Here is a 19,952-nt window from a genome sequence, read left to right as displayed (position 1 = left end):
TAAGATTTTTTAAAAAATCAAAATCTTTGGAAAGTAGCACAGTTCTTTCACAGCCCTAAAGAAAATCTACTCAGTGCCTTAAAACAAAAAATAAAATGAAAAAAATTGAACTCATGGACATAGAGAATAAAAGATAGTTACTAGAGGCTGGGAAGGGTAGTGGCAGGGTTTTGCGGGGAGGTGGGGATGATTAAGGAGTACAAAAAAATAGAAGGAACGAATAAGACCTACTATTTGATAGCACAACAGGGTGACTATGGTCAATAATAACTTAATTGTTCATTTAAAAATAACTAAAAGAGTATAATTGAATTGTTTGTAACACAAAGGATAAATGCCAGAGGGGTGGATACCTCACATACTTCATGCATTGCATGCCTACATCAAAACATCTCATGCACTATGTGACTATATACACCTACCATGCACCCACAAAAATTAAAAACTAAAAAAGAAAATTAAAAATAAAATGAAATCCTGGTGACCTAAGAGGAATATGTGGCTCAAATGCAGAAATCTGGGAGCAGTTTTTTTCCAGAATTTATTTATTTATTTATTTATTTATTTATTTATTTATTTATTTATTTATTTTTTAGGCGGAGTCTTGCTCTGTAGCCCAGGCTGAAGTGCAGTGGCGAGATCTCCGCTCACTGCAAGCTCCGCCTCCTGGGTTCACGCCATTCTCCTGCCTCAGCCTCCGGAGTAGCTGGGACTACAGGCGCCCGCCACCATGCCCGGCTAATTTTTTGTATTTTTAGTAGAGACGTGGTTTCACCCTGTTAGCCAGGATGGTCTGGATCTTCTGACCTCGTGATCCGCCCGCCTTGGCCTCCTAAAGTGCTGAGATTACGGGCATGAGCCCACCGCACCCGGCCTTTCCAGGATTTTTGACCAGGTTTCTTTGGTGCTGGAGTAGTCATAGTGTAAACTTTCCTTTAAGTGCATCAGCTTCTGAGACCTAAGGTGCTTATGTACAATGACTCACATGCAATGCGCACATACGCCTTCCTGCTCTTTGTGGTACCCGCCGAGCTCCAGGCCACACACTGGCACCAGTAATCTTCAGGTCCAAAGAGTTCTTCCACTTGCTGGCGCGAAATCTCAATACTCACTTCCCGGACAATGAGACCTGACAAGAGAAAAAGATCGAAGTCAACACAAGACTCATACTAAAGAAATATAAACCATCACATCGTATTTTTCCCCCAGTCGTCCCTTTTGATGCCATGAACAACCCAGATATTGTCTCTCATCTCTTGATTTTCTTCTCACTCCAGTAATTTTATTCCACAACTTTTTCATTCTCTTATTTGCAATTTCAAATCTTCTGGATTATTCTGAGGATGAAAGTAGAATGACTCTATCACTCCTCAGAATAACTCCTTTCCCAATATAGCTTGCTATTTTTTTTACCTCTGTATTGAAATATAAACTTGAATTTCACATTCTAGGGTTTTTACCTCAATTATATAGTTGTGGGTAAAATAACCATATGTACACAGATTTACAACAGCTAAAAACAACAGGCATTGTGGTGATTATTTAATAACTAAATTACTTTAACAGTTGTGGTTCAATTAAATGGCACATTGTTTTTATTGAAAGAGATACTAGCCTTAGTTAACAAACTTCTGGTATTGTATCCAAAGAATATATAACTTTAAGGTTTTCATGCATAATATTTTGAAAGCCCAAATGTTTCTCTGTAAGTAATGTACTAAAACCCTGTTAAAGGTAAAGTAGCCTCCTGCAAAATGGTCAAATACTTGGAATTTATTTCACAGCATTATGTAATCTTGAACAACAAAAATTTGAACTAGGCATCTGGGATTATCATTTTAGAGGTATTATCAAGGCTGTTTCAGACATTCATTCTTCATTGTGCCTCTTTGCCCTGAGCAAGAGGGGTTATCTGAATAACATATGTGGGCAACTGCCAGTTCCCCCAGAGCTTGAACTTGCACACTTCCAGCATGGAGTGTCCACTGAGGGAACCAGCAGAACACCCCTAGGGAGGAGGAGAATTTGCTTTGGGTCAAGTATAGTTATAGTAAGAATGACTAAATGTATTGTTTTGCACTATTCATGTGTCTATTCATTTATTCTTTGAATAAATATTTATTAAATATCAATTATGTAAAAGATACTGTATCAGCACTTGTGAAAGTAATCAGTAAGACAGTCCTTCCCCTCAATGAACTTATATTATTGTGAAGAGGTATCATATTAACAATGCATTATACAACTTATTATTTAGGTACAATTGCGTTCAGTGCTGCAAAGGAGAGGCATAGGGATGAGAGTGAGTAATCAGGGAACCCAATCTAGCATGAAGGATCCAGTATGAGCTAGCTTGGTTCAATCATATGGTGAGCAGGAGGGACAGGACATACGGGAAAGAGCAGGGAAGGGAATTAGGAGTTTGAGAATTTAGGAGAAGACAACTGAGCACCACCCACAGAGAATAGTGGCATGAGCTGAAGCTAGAAACAAGACAGGGTCTAGTTTATATAGTCGTGTAGACCAGTGTTTCTCAAAGTGTGGCCCCCAGAGCAGCTTCATCAGTCCTGGGAACCTGCTGCAAATGCACATTCTCAGGCTCCATGCCAAACTCACTGAATAGGAATCTCTGGGGGTGGGGGGCCAGCAATCCGTATTTTGATAAGCCTGCCAAGTAATCCCAATGCATGCTGAGTTTGAGAACGACTCACATCTACAACGTTTAAAATTCTCAGTTTCCCCCAGGCACTGTGGCTCACACCTGTAATCCCAGCACTTTGGGAGGCCAAGGCAGGCGGATCACTTGAGGTCAGGAGTTCGAGACCAGTCTTGCTAATGTGGTGAAACCCTGTCTCTACTAAAAATACAAAAATTAGCTGGGCATGGTGGCACACGCCTGTAATCCCAGCTACTTGGGAATCTGAGGCAGGATAATTGCTTGAACCCAGGAGACGCAGGCTGCAGTGAGCCGAGATCACACTCCAGCCTCGGTAATGAGTGTCTCAAAGATGTTCACCTTCTTCCTAAAAGCCATGGATATTACTAAAGTGTTTTAAGCAAGTAGATGATATGATCAGATGAGAATTAAATATATACATAGATATCATATATAAAAGAGATATATAGATGTGTGTATATGTGTGCATGTATATATCTGTGTGTATGTGTATGTGTATTCAATTCTTTATAGTTTAATAAGTTCATAAAAGTTATAATTTCTCAAAATGTTTGATGATAGGTGACAGGAGAGGGTATATTTTCTGGAACTCCTTAAAAACTGTATTTTAGAACTTTCCTTAACGCCCGGAAAATATTCAAATGACTAAACACACTCAGGGAAATTAACAACTACCCAATGGGAGTAGGAGCCGTCCCACTGGGGGAACAAACAGTATTTCCTATCAAGAGCTGATGGGGCTTGTGTCATAGAAACTGCTAAGCTCATAGGCCCATTAATGACTATCTAAATAGAATGAAGCCCAAGAAAGTGGGTTTTATAATCCCAAGGCATGACAAGATCCTAAGGGGCAACTCTATTGTCAAAAGCTTATGAAGTATATTTAAAATTTTTTCAATGTTTTGAAAGTTAGTAATCCTTGTATGTTTATATATTAACCAGTTTAAAATGAATTTCCAAGTAAGTGGCATATTCCAATCCATCACCCTTCTGTGGAAAGATTAGTATATTATTTTAGCCAATGTCTAACCAATATAACAATCCTCTCAGCAAAAACCCCAGGCCATTAACAAATAATACCACTTTGCCCCTCTTTCCTGGCCCCTGCTCAGACCTCTCATTTTCCTATCTTATTGTAGTTTTTCACATTATTCCAATTCTGGAAATCTATGGGGAGATGGAACACAACCTCCTTCCCCACTCCCCATATCTTTCTCTCTCTCTTTTTTCCCCCCTACTCTCTGATGTTTGATGTTTTTTTCCTGCTTTATTTAGTTATACATTCCCTCTTCATGGGGAAATTCAGTTACTGGAAACAAACCTCTTCCTTTAAGATTACGGCAGTAACTTACAGTCACCAAAGGGCTGATAAATTTGCAGTATGTGTTTCCTTAGAACTATAATAGCTCTTTACATGATGCAGAGCAGCAACAAATACGCTCAGGATATTAAAACCACATCCAAATATTTGGTGTCCCAAGATGATAACTTCAGGTCTCATTCTCCCCCACTTTTACTTAAAGCAATTACAGGAAGCCTAATTAAATGCTGGAGGAATTCACTAGGTCCACTGTATCCTTTAGCTCAAATAGGCTCATGGATGGTTCTACTGACCACAAATCTGAAGCCTTTTAAAAAGCCGCAGACCAACTCTCCTGCTACAGGAGTTATTCATAGTCTGAATGCTCTGAATTGTATGGCTCAGGCTCCCCGTGGGCACTGGAGTCAAGCACACACTGATTTTTGTATTCAGCTTCACAGATGTCCCATTCAGGAGGAGGTGAGTTGTGTACAGTTGTCCTATTACATAGCCCAAAGTTTACATTCCAACTTTTGGTCAACAACATAAGAGTAAGAAAGAACTGAAGCATGAAGTATCTAAATACTTATGGCTCAGAAGAATTCCATAGAATCAGCTGCATTATTCAGACTCTGAGCTACTTGGTTCCATGCCATGTTTTCATAACCATAGCTGAGTTTATTACCTATGATAGTTTGTTCATCAGACCAGAGCCTAGTGGTTTGGGTAGAAGTAGATAATATCTTTTCTCTTTGAACCTATAATTTCAAATCTGCTTGAAGTCTGGAAATGGAAAAAGCAAACTACCTTATATTTGAAATGCCATCAGCATTACTTCTAAGGTGGTTTGCTTTGAAGAGCATTTGGGAACTTGAAATTGGTTTCAGGTTATTTAAGGGTGGGGAAATGCTTCGGTCTACAGGACTTACTCAAATACAAATGTGTAGTTTCCATCGCATCTGATAACATCAAAGATCTCCCATCACAGTGCTTGCTTTAATAGTGGCATCTCAAGGATGCATGCTGTTTGAAGTTTGCAGTGATTTGCTTTTATAATAGGATTCATTGTGGTTTGGGAGCCAGAGTGCAGGAAATTAATTAGCTTGTTATTCCAAGAAGTTGTACGATGAGTCTGCGTGTGCACTTGTTAATAATACATTTCAAATGAATATAGAAATCCAGATTCAAATGCAACTCTCTGATTGGATATTTGTGAGGGCATACATGAATATGGCCATAAGACCGGATAATGACATTTATTTCTTATTTTTAGCATACGTTTAATTTCATAATAGTGGTAAGGCACCACAAATACTGTTTTTCTAGGATACTACTATGAAGTGAGCACAAATACATGCTTAATCTAATTAAATAATTACTTATAATAATATCTATATTTCCCCAAAATGTAATCTACAGTGCTATCAAACAAATTAAGTATTAAAGTCCATTAGTATCAGATATTATGTTAAGTTGCAGAAATGTGAGGATGAGTCAAACATTACTCAGCCTTAAGCTCTTCATATATTTTATTTATTTTTATTTTCATTTATTTAATTTTTTGAGACAGAATCTCACTCTGTCACCCAGGCTGGAGTGCGGTGGTGTGATCTTGGCTAACTGCAAGCTCTGCTTCCTGGGTTCATGCCATTCTCCTGCCTCAGCCTCCCGAGTAGCTGGGACTACAGGCGTCTACCACCATGGCTAATTTTTTTCTATTTTTACTAGAGATGGGGTTTCACAGTGTTAGCCAGGATGGTCTCGATCTCCTGACCTCATGATCTGCCTGCCTCAGGCTCCCAAAGTGCTGGGATGACAGGTGTGATCCACCACACCTGGCCTCTCCATACATTTTATAAACATATCTTGTTTATTAGGTGATACTGAAAAAAATCACACATCGTCTTAAAACATATTTTCATGATCATGAATTTGCACCTTCTGATATTCCATGTATGTTTCTTTAAAAGTATCCTAACCCAACTTTAGACTTAGATATTACGTATGCCTGAGTTGCATTCCTCCCCATGACTTAATCTTTCTTATGGCAAAAGGAAGTTTTAAGATACCATGTTGTACAGGCCTGGTAATTTGACTTTCTCCAGCAATCTCTCTAGTTGGAGAAGAACTGCAGAGCTCACTCCACCAAATCTCATTATAGTACATTCACAGTTAGGACACAGGTTGGTAGGAAATGTACAAAGCTGCAGGTTGGGATGTTCTGGAATACATTACAAAGTTTTATTGAATTACTGTGATCTTTTCATACTTTCTTCCAGTGCCTCATTCTATTACAAGCTTTTACTAGTATTATTTAAAATATGAAACATATCAGTTCTAGATGTCTTAGTATCAACTAAATCACACAAACACCCTGTCATTATTTAAAAGGATGTCATACCATAAAAACTGATTATTGTTTTAGCACCTTATAACTCTTATTGAAGTAATTAAAGTATGATAACTTAAAAGGCAGAATTTCAGAATCAAGATACAATGTTGTGTTACATGAAGTCGTTCAACAATCTTTAACTATAGCAGGAAGGTATTGTTAACACAAAATTTACCTACTCTTTGAAATGTTTTAATTGAATTTTTAAAATATTGTTTAATATATAAGCAAACTATATAATTTAACTAAAGTTATTTTGTGCAAGTGGGAATTGCAACTTACTGGTGTATTAGCTTTATTATGAGTATAATTTTGTAAAGTTACATCTACTATCTTTGTGATTAAGACGAATATAAGAAACACAACACTTACAGAGACTGAATCATGAAGGAATAAAAAACTTGAACAGACCAATTATCAGTAAGATGATTACATCAGAAATAAAAAGTCTCCCATCAAATAAAGGCCTAGGACCGGCAGTTTTATTTAACAAGAACTAACCTTAACCTTTCTCAAACTCTTCCAAAAAATTAAAGAAAAGAGACTACTTCAAAATTCATGTTACAAAGCCAACATTATCCTCTTACCAAAAACTGCTGAGGACACAAGAAAAGAAAAGTACAGGCCAATAACCCTGATAAACAAAAATGCAAAAATCGTCAACAAAATACTAACACACCAAATGCAACAGCACATTAAAAGGATCATGCACCCTTATCAAGTGGGATATATTCCTGGGATGCAAGGATGTTTCAACATATGCCAATCAATCAATGTAATACATCACATCAACAAAATGAAGGACAAAAATCATACGATCATCTTAATAGCTGTAAAAAGAACATTTGACAAAATTCAACATCCTTTAATGAGAAAAACTCTCAACAAATTGGATAGAAAATGAATGTATCTCAACACAATAAAGCAAGCCCAGACCTAGCATTATGTTCAACAGTGAAAAGTTGAAAGTTTTTCCTCTAAGATCAGGAACAAGACAAGGATGCCCACTCTTGCCATTTCTATTCAACGTAGTACTGTAAGCCTTAGACGGAGCAATTATGTAAGAGGGAAAAAAAATCTAAATCACAAAGGAAGAAGGAAATTGTCTCTGCTTGCAGGTGACGTGCTGTTACATTTGGAGAATCCTATAGACTAAACAAAAACCATTAAAATTAATAAATGAATTTAGTACAGTGCAGGACACAAAATCAAAATATAAATATCAGTAATGATTCTATACATGAATGATAAACTTTCCCAAAAAGAAACAAAGAAAATAATCCCATGTATAACAGCCACAAAAATAATAAAATACACAGAAATAAATTTAACCAAAGAGGTGAAAGTGCTGTGCACTGAAAACAATAAAACATTAATGAAAGAAATTGATGAAGAAAAACATTAATGGAAGTCCGGACGCAGTGGCTCACGCCTGTAATCCCAGCACTTTGGGAGGCAGAGGCGAGCGGATCACTTGAGGTCAGGAGTACGAGACCAGCCTTGCCAAGATGGTGAAACTCTGTTTCTACCAAAAATACAAAAATAAGCTAGGCATGGTGGCAGGTGCCTGTAATCCCAGCTACTTGGGAGGCCGAGGCAGAAGATTGCTTGAACCTGAGAGGTGGAGATTTCAGTGAGTTGAGATCGCACCACTGCACTCCAGCCTCGCCTACAGAGCGAGACTCTGTCTCAAAAAAAAAAAAAAAAAAAAAAAAAAGAAAGAAAAAAAACATTAATGGAATGATATGTTCATGGATTAGAAAAACTAATGTTAAAATGTTCATATTAACCAAAGTGGTCTACAAATTTAATGTAATCCATATGAAAACTCCAATGATGATTTTCACAGAATTAGAAAAATAATCTTAAAATTCATATAGAATCACAAAAGACCCTGAATAGCTAATGCAATCTTGAGCAAAAAAGAACAAAGCTGGAGGCAACACACTACTTGATCTCAAAATCCACTATAAAGTTACAGTATCAAAATAGCATAATGCTAACATGAAAACAGACACATAGACCAATGGAACAAAATAGGTAGCACAGAAGTAAATCCACACATTTATGGTCAATTGATTTTTGACAAAGATGCCAAGAATACACAATGGGGAAAGGACAGTCTCTTCAATAAATAGTGTTGGGACAACTGAATATCTCTATGCAGAAGAATGAAATTATACCCTTAACTCAGACCATATACAAAAACCAACTCAAAATAGATTAAAAATTTAAATGTAAACCCTGAAACTGTAAAACCACTAGAAAAAAACATGGAGGAAAAGCTCCTTGACATTAGTTTAGGCAATGATTTTTTTTAATATGGCCCCAAAAACACAGGCAACAAAAGCAAAAATAGACAAATAGGAATACAACAAACTAAAAAGCTTCTGCACAGCAAGGAACTAATCAACAAATTGAAGAGACAACTTATGGAATGAGAGAAAACATTTGTAAACCATACATCTGATAAAGGGTTAATAGATAAAATATATAAGGAACTCAGTCAACTCAAGAGCAAGAAAAAGAACCCAATTAAAAACCTAGGCAATACCATTCAGGTCATAGGCATGGGCAAGGACTTCATGACTAAAACACCAAAAGCAATGACAATAAAAGCCAAAATTGACAAATGGGATGTAATTAAACTAAAGAGCATCTGCACAGCAAATGAAACTACCATCAGAGTGAACAGGCAACCTACAGAATGGGAGAACATTTTTACAATCTACTCATCTGACAAAGGGCTAATATCCAGAATCTACAAAGAACTTAAACAAATTTACAAGAAAAAATCAAACCACCCCATCAAAAAGTGGGCAAAGGATATGAACAGACACTTCTCAAAAGAAGACATTTATGCAGCCAACAGACACATGAAAAAATGCTCATCATCACTGGCCATCAGAGAAATGCAAATCAAAACCACAATGAGATACCATCTCACACCAGTTAGAATGGTGACCATTTAAAAGTCAGGAAATAACAGGTGCTGGAGAGGATGTGGAGAAATACGAACACTTTTACACTGTTGGTGGGATCATAAACTATTTCAACCCCTGTGGAAGACAGTGTGGCGATTCCTCAAGGATCTACAACTAGAAATACCATTTAACCCAGCCATCCCATTACTGGGTATATACCCAAAGGATTATAAATCATGCTGCCATAAAGACACATGCGCACGTATGTTTATTGTGGCACTACTCACAACAGCAAAGACTTGGAACCAACACAAATGTCCATCAGTGACAGACTGGATTAAGAAAATGTGGCACATATACACCATGGAATACTATGCAGCCATAAAAAACGATGAGTTCATGTCCTTTGTAGGGACATGTTTGAAGCTGGAAACCATCATTCTGAGCAAACTATTGCAAAGAGAGAAAACCAAACACTGCATGTTCTCACTCATAGGTGGGAATTGAAGAATGAGAACACTTGGACACAGGGTGGGGAACATCACACACCAGGGCCTGTTGTGGGATTGGGGGAAGGGGGAGGGATAGCATTAGGAGATATACCTAATGTAAATGACGAGTTAACGGGTGCAGCACACCAACATGGCACATGTATACATATGTAACAAACCTGCTGTGCACATATACCATAGAACTTAAAGTATCATAATCAAATAAAAACTGGGCAGAGGATCCCAAAAGACAGGTTTCAAAAGAAGACATACAAATGGCCACGGGTATATAAAAATATGTTCAACATCACTAATCCTCAGGGAAATACAAATTAAAACAATGAGATATCACCTTACACTTGGCAGAATGGCTACTATCAAAAAGACAAAGGATACGGGACAAAGGGAACCCTTGCACTCTGTTGGTGGGAATGTAAATTAATACAGCCTTATGAAAAACTGTATGAAGTTTCCCTAAAAGAAAACAAAACAAAACAGAAATAAAACTACCATATGATCCAGCAGTTCCACAAATAGGTATATACCCAAAGTAAGTGAATCAGTATTTCAAAGGGATATCTCCTCTCCTACATTCACTGCAGCACTATTCACAATAGCCAAGATATGGGATTAATGTAAGTGTCCATCAGTAGATGAGTGGTGATAGAAAATGTGGTATGTATACACAGGGGAAAACTATTCAACCTTAAAAACAAAGGAAATATTTTGATTTGCCACAACTTGGATGAAACTGGAGAACATTATGTTAAAGGAAATGAGCCAGGCACAGGAAGACAAATACTGCATGATCACACTTATATGTGGATTCTAAAAAAGTTGAAATCATAGAAGCAGAGCAAAAATGGTGGTTCAGAGAGGGTGGGGGTCCCAAGATGGGGGACTGGGAAAATGTTGGTCAAAGGATATTAAATTTCACTTAGACAGGAAGAGTAAGTTCAAGAGGTGTGCAACATCATGACCATGGTTAATGGTAAAGTGTTGTGTACTTGAAATTTGCTAAAACAGATTTTAAGTGTTCTCATTACAAAAAAAAAAAATGAGAAGTTTATGAGGTGATATATATGTTAATTAGCTTGATTTAACTATTCCATGATATATATATTTCAAAACATCATGTTGTTCACCACAAATATATACAATTGTGCTAATGAAAAATTTAGAAGGCTAAATTTATTCAAAGGTTAAAGAATTAATATGACTGAAACTGAGTGGTTAAGGGATTTGCTTGGAAGAATTTCTAGGTCATTGACTCAATTCCTTTTCATGGCCATAGTTTTTAGTAACTTGGCTCTGTGTGGCAGCCTGTGTCAAATGAGGATCTATGCTTTGTTATATTTTTGTTTTGTCTAGAACTGAGAAGAATATTCACTGGATTGTGTATTTAGGTTGGGGGGGATTTCTAGTGCTTCTAGAAAGCTCTGTGACAAATATAGATCAATGCACAGTTTTCTGCCTTAAAACTCGAAATTTTAATTATAAGACAATATTACATAGAATGAAAAATGATACTCTGGCAATCATAACACAGTTTTCCTCTTTCCTCTGTGCGAGTGTCAGGTTTTGAGTTTTACAGGAGAACTAGGCCTTCTACTTTTGATTTGAGTTTCCAACTAACATCAAACTTAGAGTCCATATCTGAGGGATAACTGGAATGATGGGTATGCAAAATATTTCTCTCTTCCATTTAAAGTGGCAACAAATTGCTAGAAATCAACCTTACAAGCACTAGCTGTGATTTAATTCTTGTTTTTAACTTTGGTGATAAAAAATCTTTCGAATGTGTGCAAAGACGACTTTCTGATACTAAAAGGGCAGCTAAAATGCTTTCTGTTATTAACTTATGCCTTGTGTGTCAATGTTCTTTGGAATATAAAGAAACAATTTTGTGAACACATGACGGCAATTTGTTTAATTTGGAAGGGCACAAAGCATGTTCCACTGAATTAGCAAATGCAGCATCCTTCTAAATATTTGTCCTAAAACACCAAATATATTATACATATTTGAATGTATATTCCAACACTTTTCTTGAAAAATATAATTGCTAATTATGACCTAAATCTGACTACATGCATGTATTTGCTTCCTTGTTTCATGCATTCATGAATAGCTTTAATACAATTTTAATAAAATTTAACAAAATGATTCCTGCTAATAAAAGTGGGGCATGGTAATGTGTTCTTGGAAATCTAGTTAACTGTACACTTGTGAATTATAGACCTCACTATTACTCTTGTCCAGTCATTCATTCAATAGATGTTTCTTGAGACTCTACTATGTGAGAAGCACTTTTCTTTTCCATGTGCTGAGGATACAGTACTAAAGAAAGCAGGTATCACCTTGGCACACTGGTTCACACCTATAATTCCAGAGCCTTGGGAGGCCTAGGCGAGAGGATTGCTTAAGACCAAGAATCCAAGACCAGCCTGGGCAACATAAAGAGACCCTGTCTCTACAAATAAAAATAAGAAAATTAGCTAGGCGTGGTGGTGTATGCCTGTAGTACTAGCTGCTCAGGAGGCTGAGGCAGGAGTATTGCTTGAGCCTTGAGCCTAGGAGTTTGAGCTTATGGTGAGCTATGATTGCATGACTGCACTCTAGCTTAGGTGACAGAGTGAAATCTAATCTAAAGAAAGAAAGAAAGAAAGAAAGAGAGAGAGAGAGAAAGAAAGAGAGAGAGAGAGAAAGAAAGAAAGAAAGAAAGAAAGAAAGAAAGAAAGAAAGAAGGAAGGAAGGAAGGAAGAGAAAGCGAGATAGGAGATAAGGTCTCTGTTCTCCTGTGGGCTACATTCCATTATGAAGATAATTCTTAAGCACATATTTCATGCATTATGATAGTTTCTTAGGTGGCCACATTGATGAAATTCCTATGAATCCTCCCCTCAGAAGATACAAAGACTAGAGATAAAATAGTTGTTCACTGAGCATAGGCACTGTCCTGTGCATTCTGTATTCATCAGTACAGTAACTGGCACAAATATTTGTCCAGTTAATATATGTCAAATAAGTGAATGATTTGCACATATATATAGCTACAACAGAAAATAAAGTGTTTAATCCCAGGTATAAAATAAATTTAATTGTAACTTAGAAGAGTAAAGGTAACTAGTATTTTTTGAACTGCTACTGTGCGTCTCAGTTAATCTACATAACAATCCTTGGGGATTCGTACTGTCAAATCTATAATAAATAGGTAAAGAGCAGAGATCAGAATCTAAACAATTTTTCATACAGCCAATAAGTGCCAAAATAAAGATTTATACCCACATTTGTCTGAATCCAATGTTCCTATTCCTTTCACTACACCGATATTCCTGAAACTATGTCTCAGAAAAGAGTTCCATTGTCAAACAAGTTTGGGAATTTCTGTGTAATACATCCGCTTCTACAAAACTCAGAATGTCCATCCACATATTGAAGGCATTGGTCAGAAGTTCTGCAGTAAAGAAGTCTGTTTAGTACAGATTAGCACCATTTTCCCTCAGTTTGTTAAACCACAGAGCCCTACAGTCAACGTAGCCACAGAACCTCACTTCATCATGGCTTTCAATATGGTTTTGTTTAGCATTCTCTACGTTGATCTATTGAATAAAAATAATCCAAGATTTAGAAAATTCTGAAAATCCCATGACAAAAGCTATAGTGAAATAGTTTCAGATGGAGAGACTGGGGGAACATGGCAAAGTGGAATATTTGAGATTGGCACTGAAACAAGGTTTCAGTTTAAAGATTTAGAGAAAGGAATCAAAGACACTTCAGGAAGACAGAATAGCATGAAGCCAAAAAGCAGAGATGAAAACACATAGAGCACTCCAGGGGAGAGTAGTTTACATTCATTGAGTAAAGGAATAAGTGTTGAATTAGATAGAAGAGATTCGTGAAGAGCTTTGAATGGCAGCTAGAGAAGGTGGTTCTTTGGAGCAGTGAGACTGTAAAAATTGTAAATTGGTAAAATGACAGTTTTTAAAATGACGTGCTTCAGGAAGATTGATTTGTCTCTATTAGTAAATAAGGATAAACTGACTTACTTTAAAGGAATTTTAATAATTTTAATTTTAATTATTATTACAAAATGGTTTTCAGATCTTTGATCTTACCTCAAGTCATTAATCATAAGTGTTAAGAACAATAATCTTGGTGACCCTCTAAAAACACTGCCTGACAGTGGAAACCAGATATATGTATCCAGAATAATAATTACTCATCTTCATGGACTTTCATTTTGCATTTACTCCAAATGATTTGAAAACAAGCATTAACAGCAGTCACCTCTGAGTGACTACCACTTATAACAGTTCACACACAGTACGTTCTATTGAGGATTGCTATTTGTTTATCTGAAAAGCAGTGTGTTTCATAGTCTTAATGAAACTTTAAAAAGAACACTATAAAGATTCATATGTTTCAAAATTCAACTCACCCAGGACAATTATTATTGCAACTAGGTGACTGAAAACATATTCATCTAACACACAACTACCTAGTGATTTATTGAGATAAGAAAGTAGAATTCTGCTCTGTGTTTATTTTCTGACTTTTGGCAAATCTTAAATTCATCAAACCTTGGTCTCCCATCTTGTGAAATGAGACTAAAAATGTGTTTGTCTTGCTGGGTTGTGAGAAAATGAATGAAATAACAGTTACAAAAGTACTTGAAATCCATAAAATGTCTTTAAAATGTACTGCATCAAAATTATCTTGAGAATAAAGCTGTATTCTATTCCCAAAATTAAATTATCATTTGAGGTACTATAAAGACTTAGCAGAGGAGAAGAGCACCGCTAATTGAAAATTATATTAGGCACGTACCTAGATGAGAAAGACATGACTGGTTTGGGGAATTTTCAGTGGAGTCGGGCAAGTCAAGTCTGAGTGAAGATTTCAGTTGTTCAGGGCAATGCAGATGAGGCTAGGTTCTTTAGACATGGATTTAGAACACTAGAAATGAGTTCAGGGAGTTGCCTTTAAGTTTCTTGTCCTTCAGCCAAGCCACCTGGAATTTTACTAACCCTCCAGAACCCCACCATCCTGAAGTGTAGATATAATGGAGCTACCTTGACATGAAGAATCAAAGTGTAGAAGATCTACTTATTTTGCCAACCACAATGCTTGCACAGCTCCTCTATCAGGCATTCCCTATATCCTTATTCAATAACACAGGTGAGGCAGGGACATTAAGCAACTGAACAGACATTACTAAGTAGGTTAGTTTTGACTAATTTTGGGCAGAATAAGCTAACATCCATATTTTAAAAAAGATATAAAATTGATGACTATAATCATGTCTTCTGGAGTCTTCCTTCACTTTCCAACTAGAATGTGAGCCCCCTCAGGGAGCTCTCTAGCTGCTATTCAAGGCTCTCCACAAATCAGATGTCACTTTTCTGTGGTTTTAGTTTTATTATCTCTCGCAAAAACATCAAAACATGATTGACTGTAAAGAAAATGATAATGGTACTTAAACACTATGACCTAGCATTTCACATCAATTTGTTCAACGTTTATACTGGAAAATACATTTTGAAAAATATTGCAAACATGAAATTTTGAAAATAACATTTTGTTATGTAATAAATTCCTCTGCATTTTGAGGCAGTTGGGCATAATATTAAAATCAAACATTCAGATATTTGAAAACCCTCAGAATTGTGTATCTAACAAAATGTCAAATTAAAAATAAATTTTAATTGTCTGGAGCTAAGCATTGGACCATGGTAAAAAGCAACAAAGTTTCATGGACTTTATAAGTATTTTTTTCATTCATTTATTCAATTGGTATTTACTGAAAACCTACTGTGTGCCAAGCATATTATATTCCATATCATTTAAGTCTATGTTATGGTAAGCTGCTGTAACATTTAGACACCCCCTACTCCCAAGATGGACTGGCTGAAACATGTGACAATAAATGGTACATTCATTGTCATAACAATCTTAGGAAGGTGACCTTGTTCAGGGCAGCTCTTCTTGCCTTAGGCAGGAGTGAACCCAGATTCTGAGTATGTTTGGAACCTGTAATGTCTTCATGTTTATTCTACACTAGCATTACAAAGAAAAAAAAGAAAAATGACTGTTTCCCACTATGAGCTCCAATTCCCTGAGACATTTATGTAACTGTATAATATTGACAATTGAACAAACAGCTTCCATCATATGTCTATTCATATCTCCAGGCAAAGTTTTGTTCTTCTTCCTTTCTTTTACAAATGTATTGCTTCAAAGGACACATACTTTAGTGGATAAACAATTTCCACTAGAAGAAGAAGATGAAAGGTAGCTATTTAATATATGCACTTGGAGCCATGAGGTATGAATCACAGTAAATAATATTTTGCAATGATACTAACACTAATAAAGATGATGACGTTTTCATGATTAGCTATGTTTTTAGTAAAGGAAAATTAATGGATAGGAATATTTAGCTTGAAGGATACATACAACATGCTGACAAACAAAACTGAGTTTCAGCATAAAAATGGATATATCATATAGAGAGTATACATGTGCACCTAACATCTCTGTTTGCATGTGTATGCATATTATTCATCTAGTATTTTCTTTTTACTTCCAAGTTGGAATGCATTTACTTCATATCTTATTATAAGCCCATTTGGTAACACTTCTGTCAGATTTCACTTGCATATTCACTGTTGAATAAATCAGTGGTTAATAAATGTCCTTGGAAATGTGTTTAGAGATAAATAATGAACTGCTGTATCTGATCATTAAGTGTACATCAAGTACACATTTTTACTCTCAGAATCCTAAAAGGAAGATAGCATGACCTACTCTATATATACATGGAAAAAAAGGAAATAATTATAGAGAAAACATGTAAAAGGAGCCTGGTTTATTATTCTTAAGTGGGTACATGATAGATCAAAATAAGTGTTATTACAACTGATCAAAAAATCCTACTGCAAAGGAAATAATAAATAAAGATGGAGAGTCAACCTTTCCATCATAAGTGCTTTTTGTTACAAAGCCAGGGACTTGGAGTGTGGGCCCAGCCCCACAGCATGCAAAACCGTGGGGCTCTCAGGATTCCAAGCCTAGCTTCCTCATCCTCTCACAGGCACTTCGGAGCTAACCACAGGCACACTTTTAATTTGTGGCAAGATGGTCTGACGAACAGCCTGGGAGGACAGCAGAAGTGAAAATACAGATCAAGTGCAGATAAAAATATGTTCACCTTGAAAAATACAAACAAGACTTTTAGGTAATAATGTACAGGGATGTACCTATTGAAAAATGAGAAGAATAGAACCACTGCTTTCTCATTAATAGTTTTCACAATCCCTTTTAGTTTGTATTCCAACTTCTGTCCATAATCCAATACCTGCACACTCCTTACATCTATACTTAAATAATATAGATTTTTGTCCCCTGTACATATCTTATAAATGTCAGTCCATCCACCTCAAAGTTTCTTGGTATTCAGCAAGTTTTTTCAAAAGTCTACCATGTAGGAGATCCTTTAGCAATACTTCAGGTATCACCCCTATTAAAAGTGAAGAGGGATCTGAGGTCCTAAGAAGAAAATTAACGACAGAGAATGGCTGTAATTTCATATATTCCTGATGGAAATCTCACTGCTTGGAAAAAAAAAAAAAAAAAAAAAAAAAGAACACATATGCTAAAATAAAAGGGAAAAAAAAAGCAAAAATAAAAGGGAATGGGGCCACATAAAACCTCGCCAAAGGTTCACGTGTTACATAAAGCAGCAGTTGGGACTTCACAAAGGAAATCTCTGCACTTTTTATTTCTGGTTCAGAGGATTTACATGCTCTTTCTAATGATCTGGGCCTTCAGCACTGGGTAATGTCTCCCAGTCCCCAGCTTAGCGCTCATGCAAAATTGAAGCACTTTGGAGGCAGTTTAGTAGCTGCAGATGAATCTCAATGTGCAGGAAAAGGCATAATGGCTGTTTAGCACTTGCTAGGAGAAGCTGAGGAAATCAGGGGGAAAAATCTATTGAACTCAAGCCATCTGGGAAGCCAACTGAGAGCGGCTGCATTAACAACGTGTTTACATTCCCATTGTGTTGCTAGGCCAAGCAAAAATAAGTGTGTGCGTGTGCGTGCACGTGTATATGTGCGTGTGTAAAGGAAATTATGAAGTGAAGCTCTTTTGACTGTATTGGCTATTTTGGTTTGGCTTTGGCAACAATGTGGAAAAAGAACTTGTATGAGAAGCTGGCTATGAGAATGAGATGGGAGGGCTGTCACAGTGCAGGGGCTGGCAAGGATGCTGTGAGCAGGAGGAAAATGAGCGCTATGCAGAGCCTGGCTGTGCAGTTCTCTTCCTGTCTCTGGCCCTGAGTATTAGGCAGCAGACTGGGGGAGGCCTCAGAAAGCTGATAAAGAACACTAGGGAATGCTTTCATTGCCTGTTCCATTTATAGTTACTTTAGAAATACCGACCAAATGAGGGAAAACAGCCAGGTGAGTAAGTCCCTTTACGTTCAGTTCCCACCACTCCTACTCGGTCTCTCCACCATCACTTCCCTCCTGCACTGTCATATTAAGTGATTTTTTCTTGACAAATGTTTGGTGGCTGTAGTGGGCTGAATGCTGAATGGTGTCCCACAAAAGATATGTCTATGTCTGAATCCCTGGGACCTGTGAATCTTACTTTGTTTGACAAAAAGGTCTTTGGAGAAGTCATTAGTTAAAGGTCTTGAGATAAGGAGACAGTCTGGGAGGACAGCAGAGGGGAAAATACAGATCAGTGCAGATAAAAATATGTTCACCTTGAAAAATATAAACAAGAATTTTAGGTAATCCATATCCTGGATTATCCATGGGAGCCCAGAATCCAATGACAAGAGTCCTTGGAAGAGACACACAGAGAAGCAGACAGATGTGGAAGAGAAGGTGACATGAAGATGGAGGCTGAGATTGCAGTGATGGAGCTGGAAGCCCAGGAGTGCCAGGGCAGCCACCAGAAACTGGAAGAGACAAGGAACAGATTTTCCCCTGGAGCTCCCCGAGGAGGGCAGCTCTGCTGGATTTCAGACTTCTAGCCTCCAAAACTATGAGAAAATACATTTCTGTTGTTTTAAGCCTAGGAGACAAATGCAGTGACTAAGGGCATTTACTGTCCATTCAAAGCCTGGATGCAGAAACCCGACAGAGCAAAAAGGTGAGAAGAAACTGTCTACCATGCAGTGTTTGTCTGGTTTCACAAATGCCCCCAGAATGGGTTTGGAGAGGCAGCCTCTTAGTCACTGAGGTCACTTCATACAGAGGGCATCACTGTCCAGGGTCACCCAGGGTGCAGCTATAAAAAGAGGTATGCCATTCACCCCCTGCCATTCCTGGACTCGCCTTGTACAGAACATTCCCCTGGGTTTTTCGGGTGAAATTTTAATTCACTTAAGCCTGAGAGTTCCCTGCATTTCCCCCAGGAGGCTGCTATCCTTCTGCTTTAGCGGTTTAATAGGCAGAGACAGGGGAAAGGATATTGAAGAAAGCAGGAGCTCTATCCATGTAACTCTATACCATAGGACTACCAAGGGGTTTCATGAATTTATTCTCAGAATGAGAGGCAAACCTGAGCAAATCGTAAAGCATACTCATTTCCCCCCATCTCTCTTTTTCCTCCTCTCTTTTGCTCCCTCCAGACTGGGATATCCTTAAGTGCAGTAATCAAGTCTTGGTTATGCCTCTACTTACAGCACCAAGTAAAGTATCTAGGTCACGGATTTTGAACAGAACATCTATGTACTCCCTCTCTGCCACACTTCTACAATAAATAGCATCTCTCTTGTGCCCTGGTTTTCAAGCCTGGCTGTACATTAGCATTACTAGAGAGCTTAAAACAAACGGACAGAGGAAAAGCTATGGCCTGTTCCCAATTAAATGATTATCTCTGGGGCTGGGGCCAGGACCTAGGTGTTTTCAAAAATCCCCCCTGGTAACTGTCAAGTGCAGCCAGGGTTGACAGTTCCTGCCTAATAGTTCCTTGAGGCTCTTGCCTTCATGTTCTGGAAACTTTCTTCCAGAACACAATTTTTATAATCAGGTTAAACCTTTGATGAAATTAGAAATGAGTCCAAGGCTCCCTCATCTGAATTGCTTTTCATTGCAAGATACTGTATTTCCTACATGCTGTGCTTACTTTTTTGCCAGACCCTGATAGTTGG

The 19,952-nt window shown here is 37.3% G+C and overlaps 1 protein-coding gene across 3 annotated transcripts in view; it reads right to left on the bottom strand.

The window, feature by feature from the left end:
- The window catches only part of LOC105464214 (unc-5 netrin receptor C), a 387,289-nt gene that overhangs the window by 133,855 nt on the left and 233,482 nt on the right, over positions 1–19,952 (bottom strand). For all 3 annotated transcript variants that reach the window (XM_011711873.3, XM_011711874.3, XM_071093291.1), the window contains exon 3: positions 986–1,129. In XM_011711873.3, coding sequence (XP_011710175.1) covers positions 986–1,129 — 144 coding nt within the window. The remainder of the gene's footprint in view (positions 1–985; positions 1,130–19,952) is intronic.

The sequence above is a fragment of the Macaca nemestrina genome, chromosome 3 (assembly GCF_043159975.1).
Source record: "Macaca nemestrina isolate mMacNem1 chromosome 3, mMacNem.hap1, whole genome shotgun sequence".
NCBI classification, from domain to species: Eukaryota; Metazoa; Chordata; class Mammalia; order Primates; family Cercopithecidae; genus Macaca; species Macaca nemestrina.
This window is presented reverse-complemented; position numbering and strand designations above follow the sequence as displayed.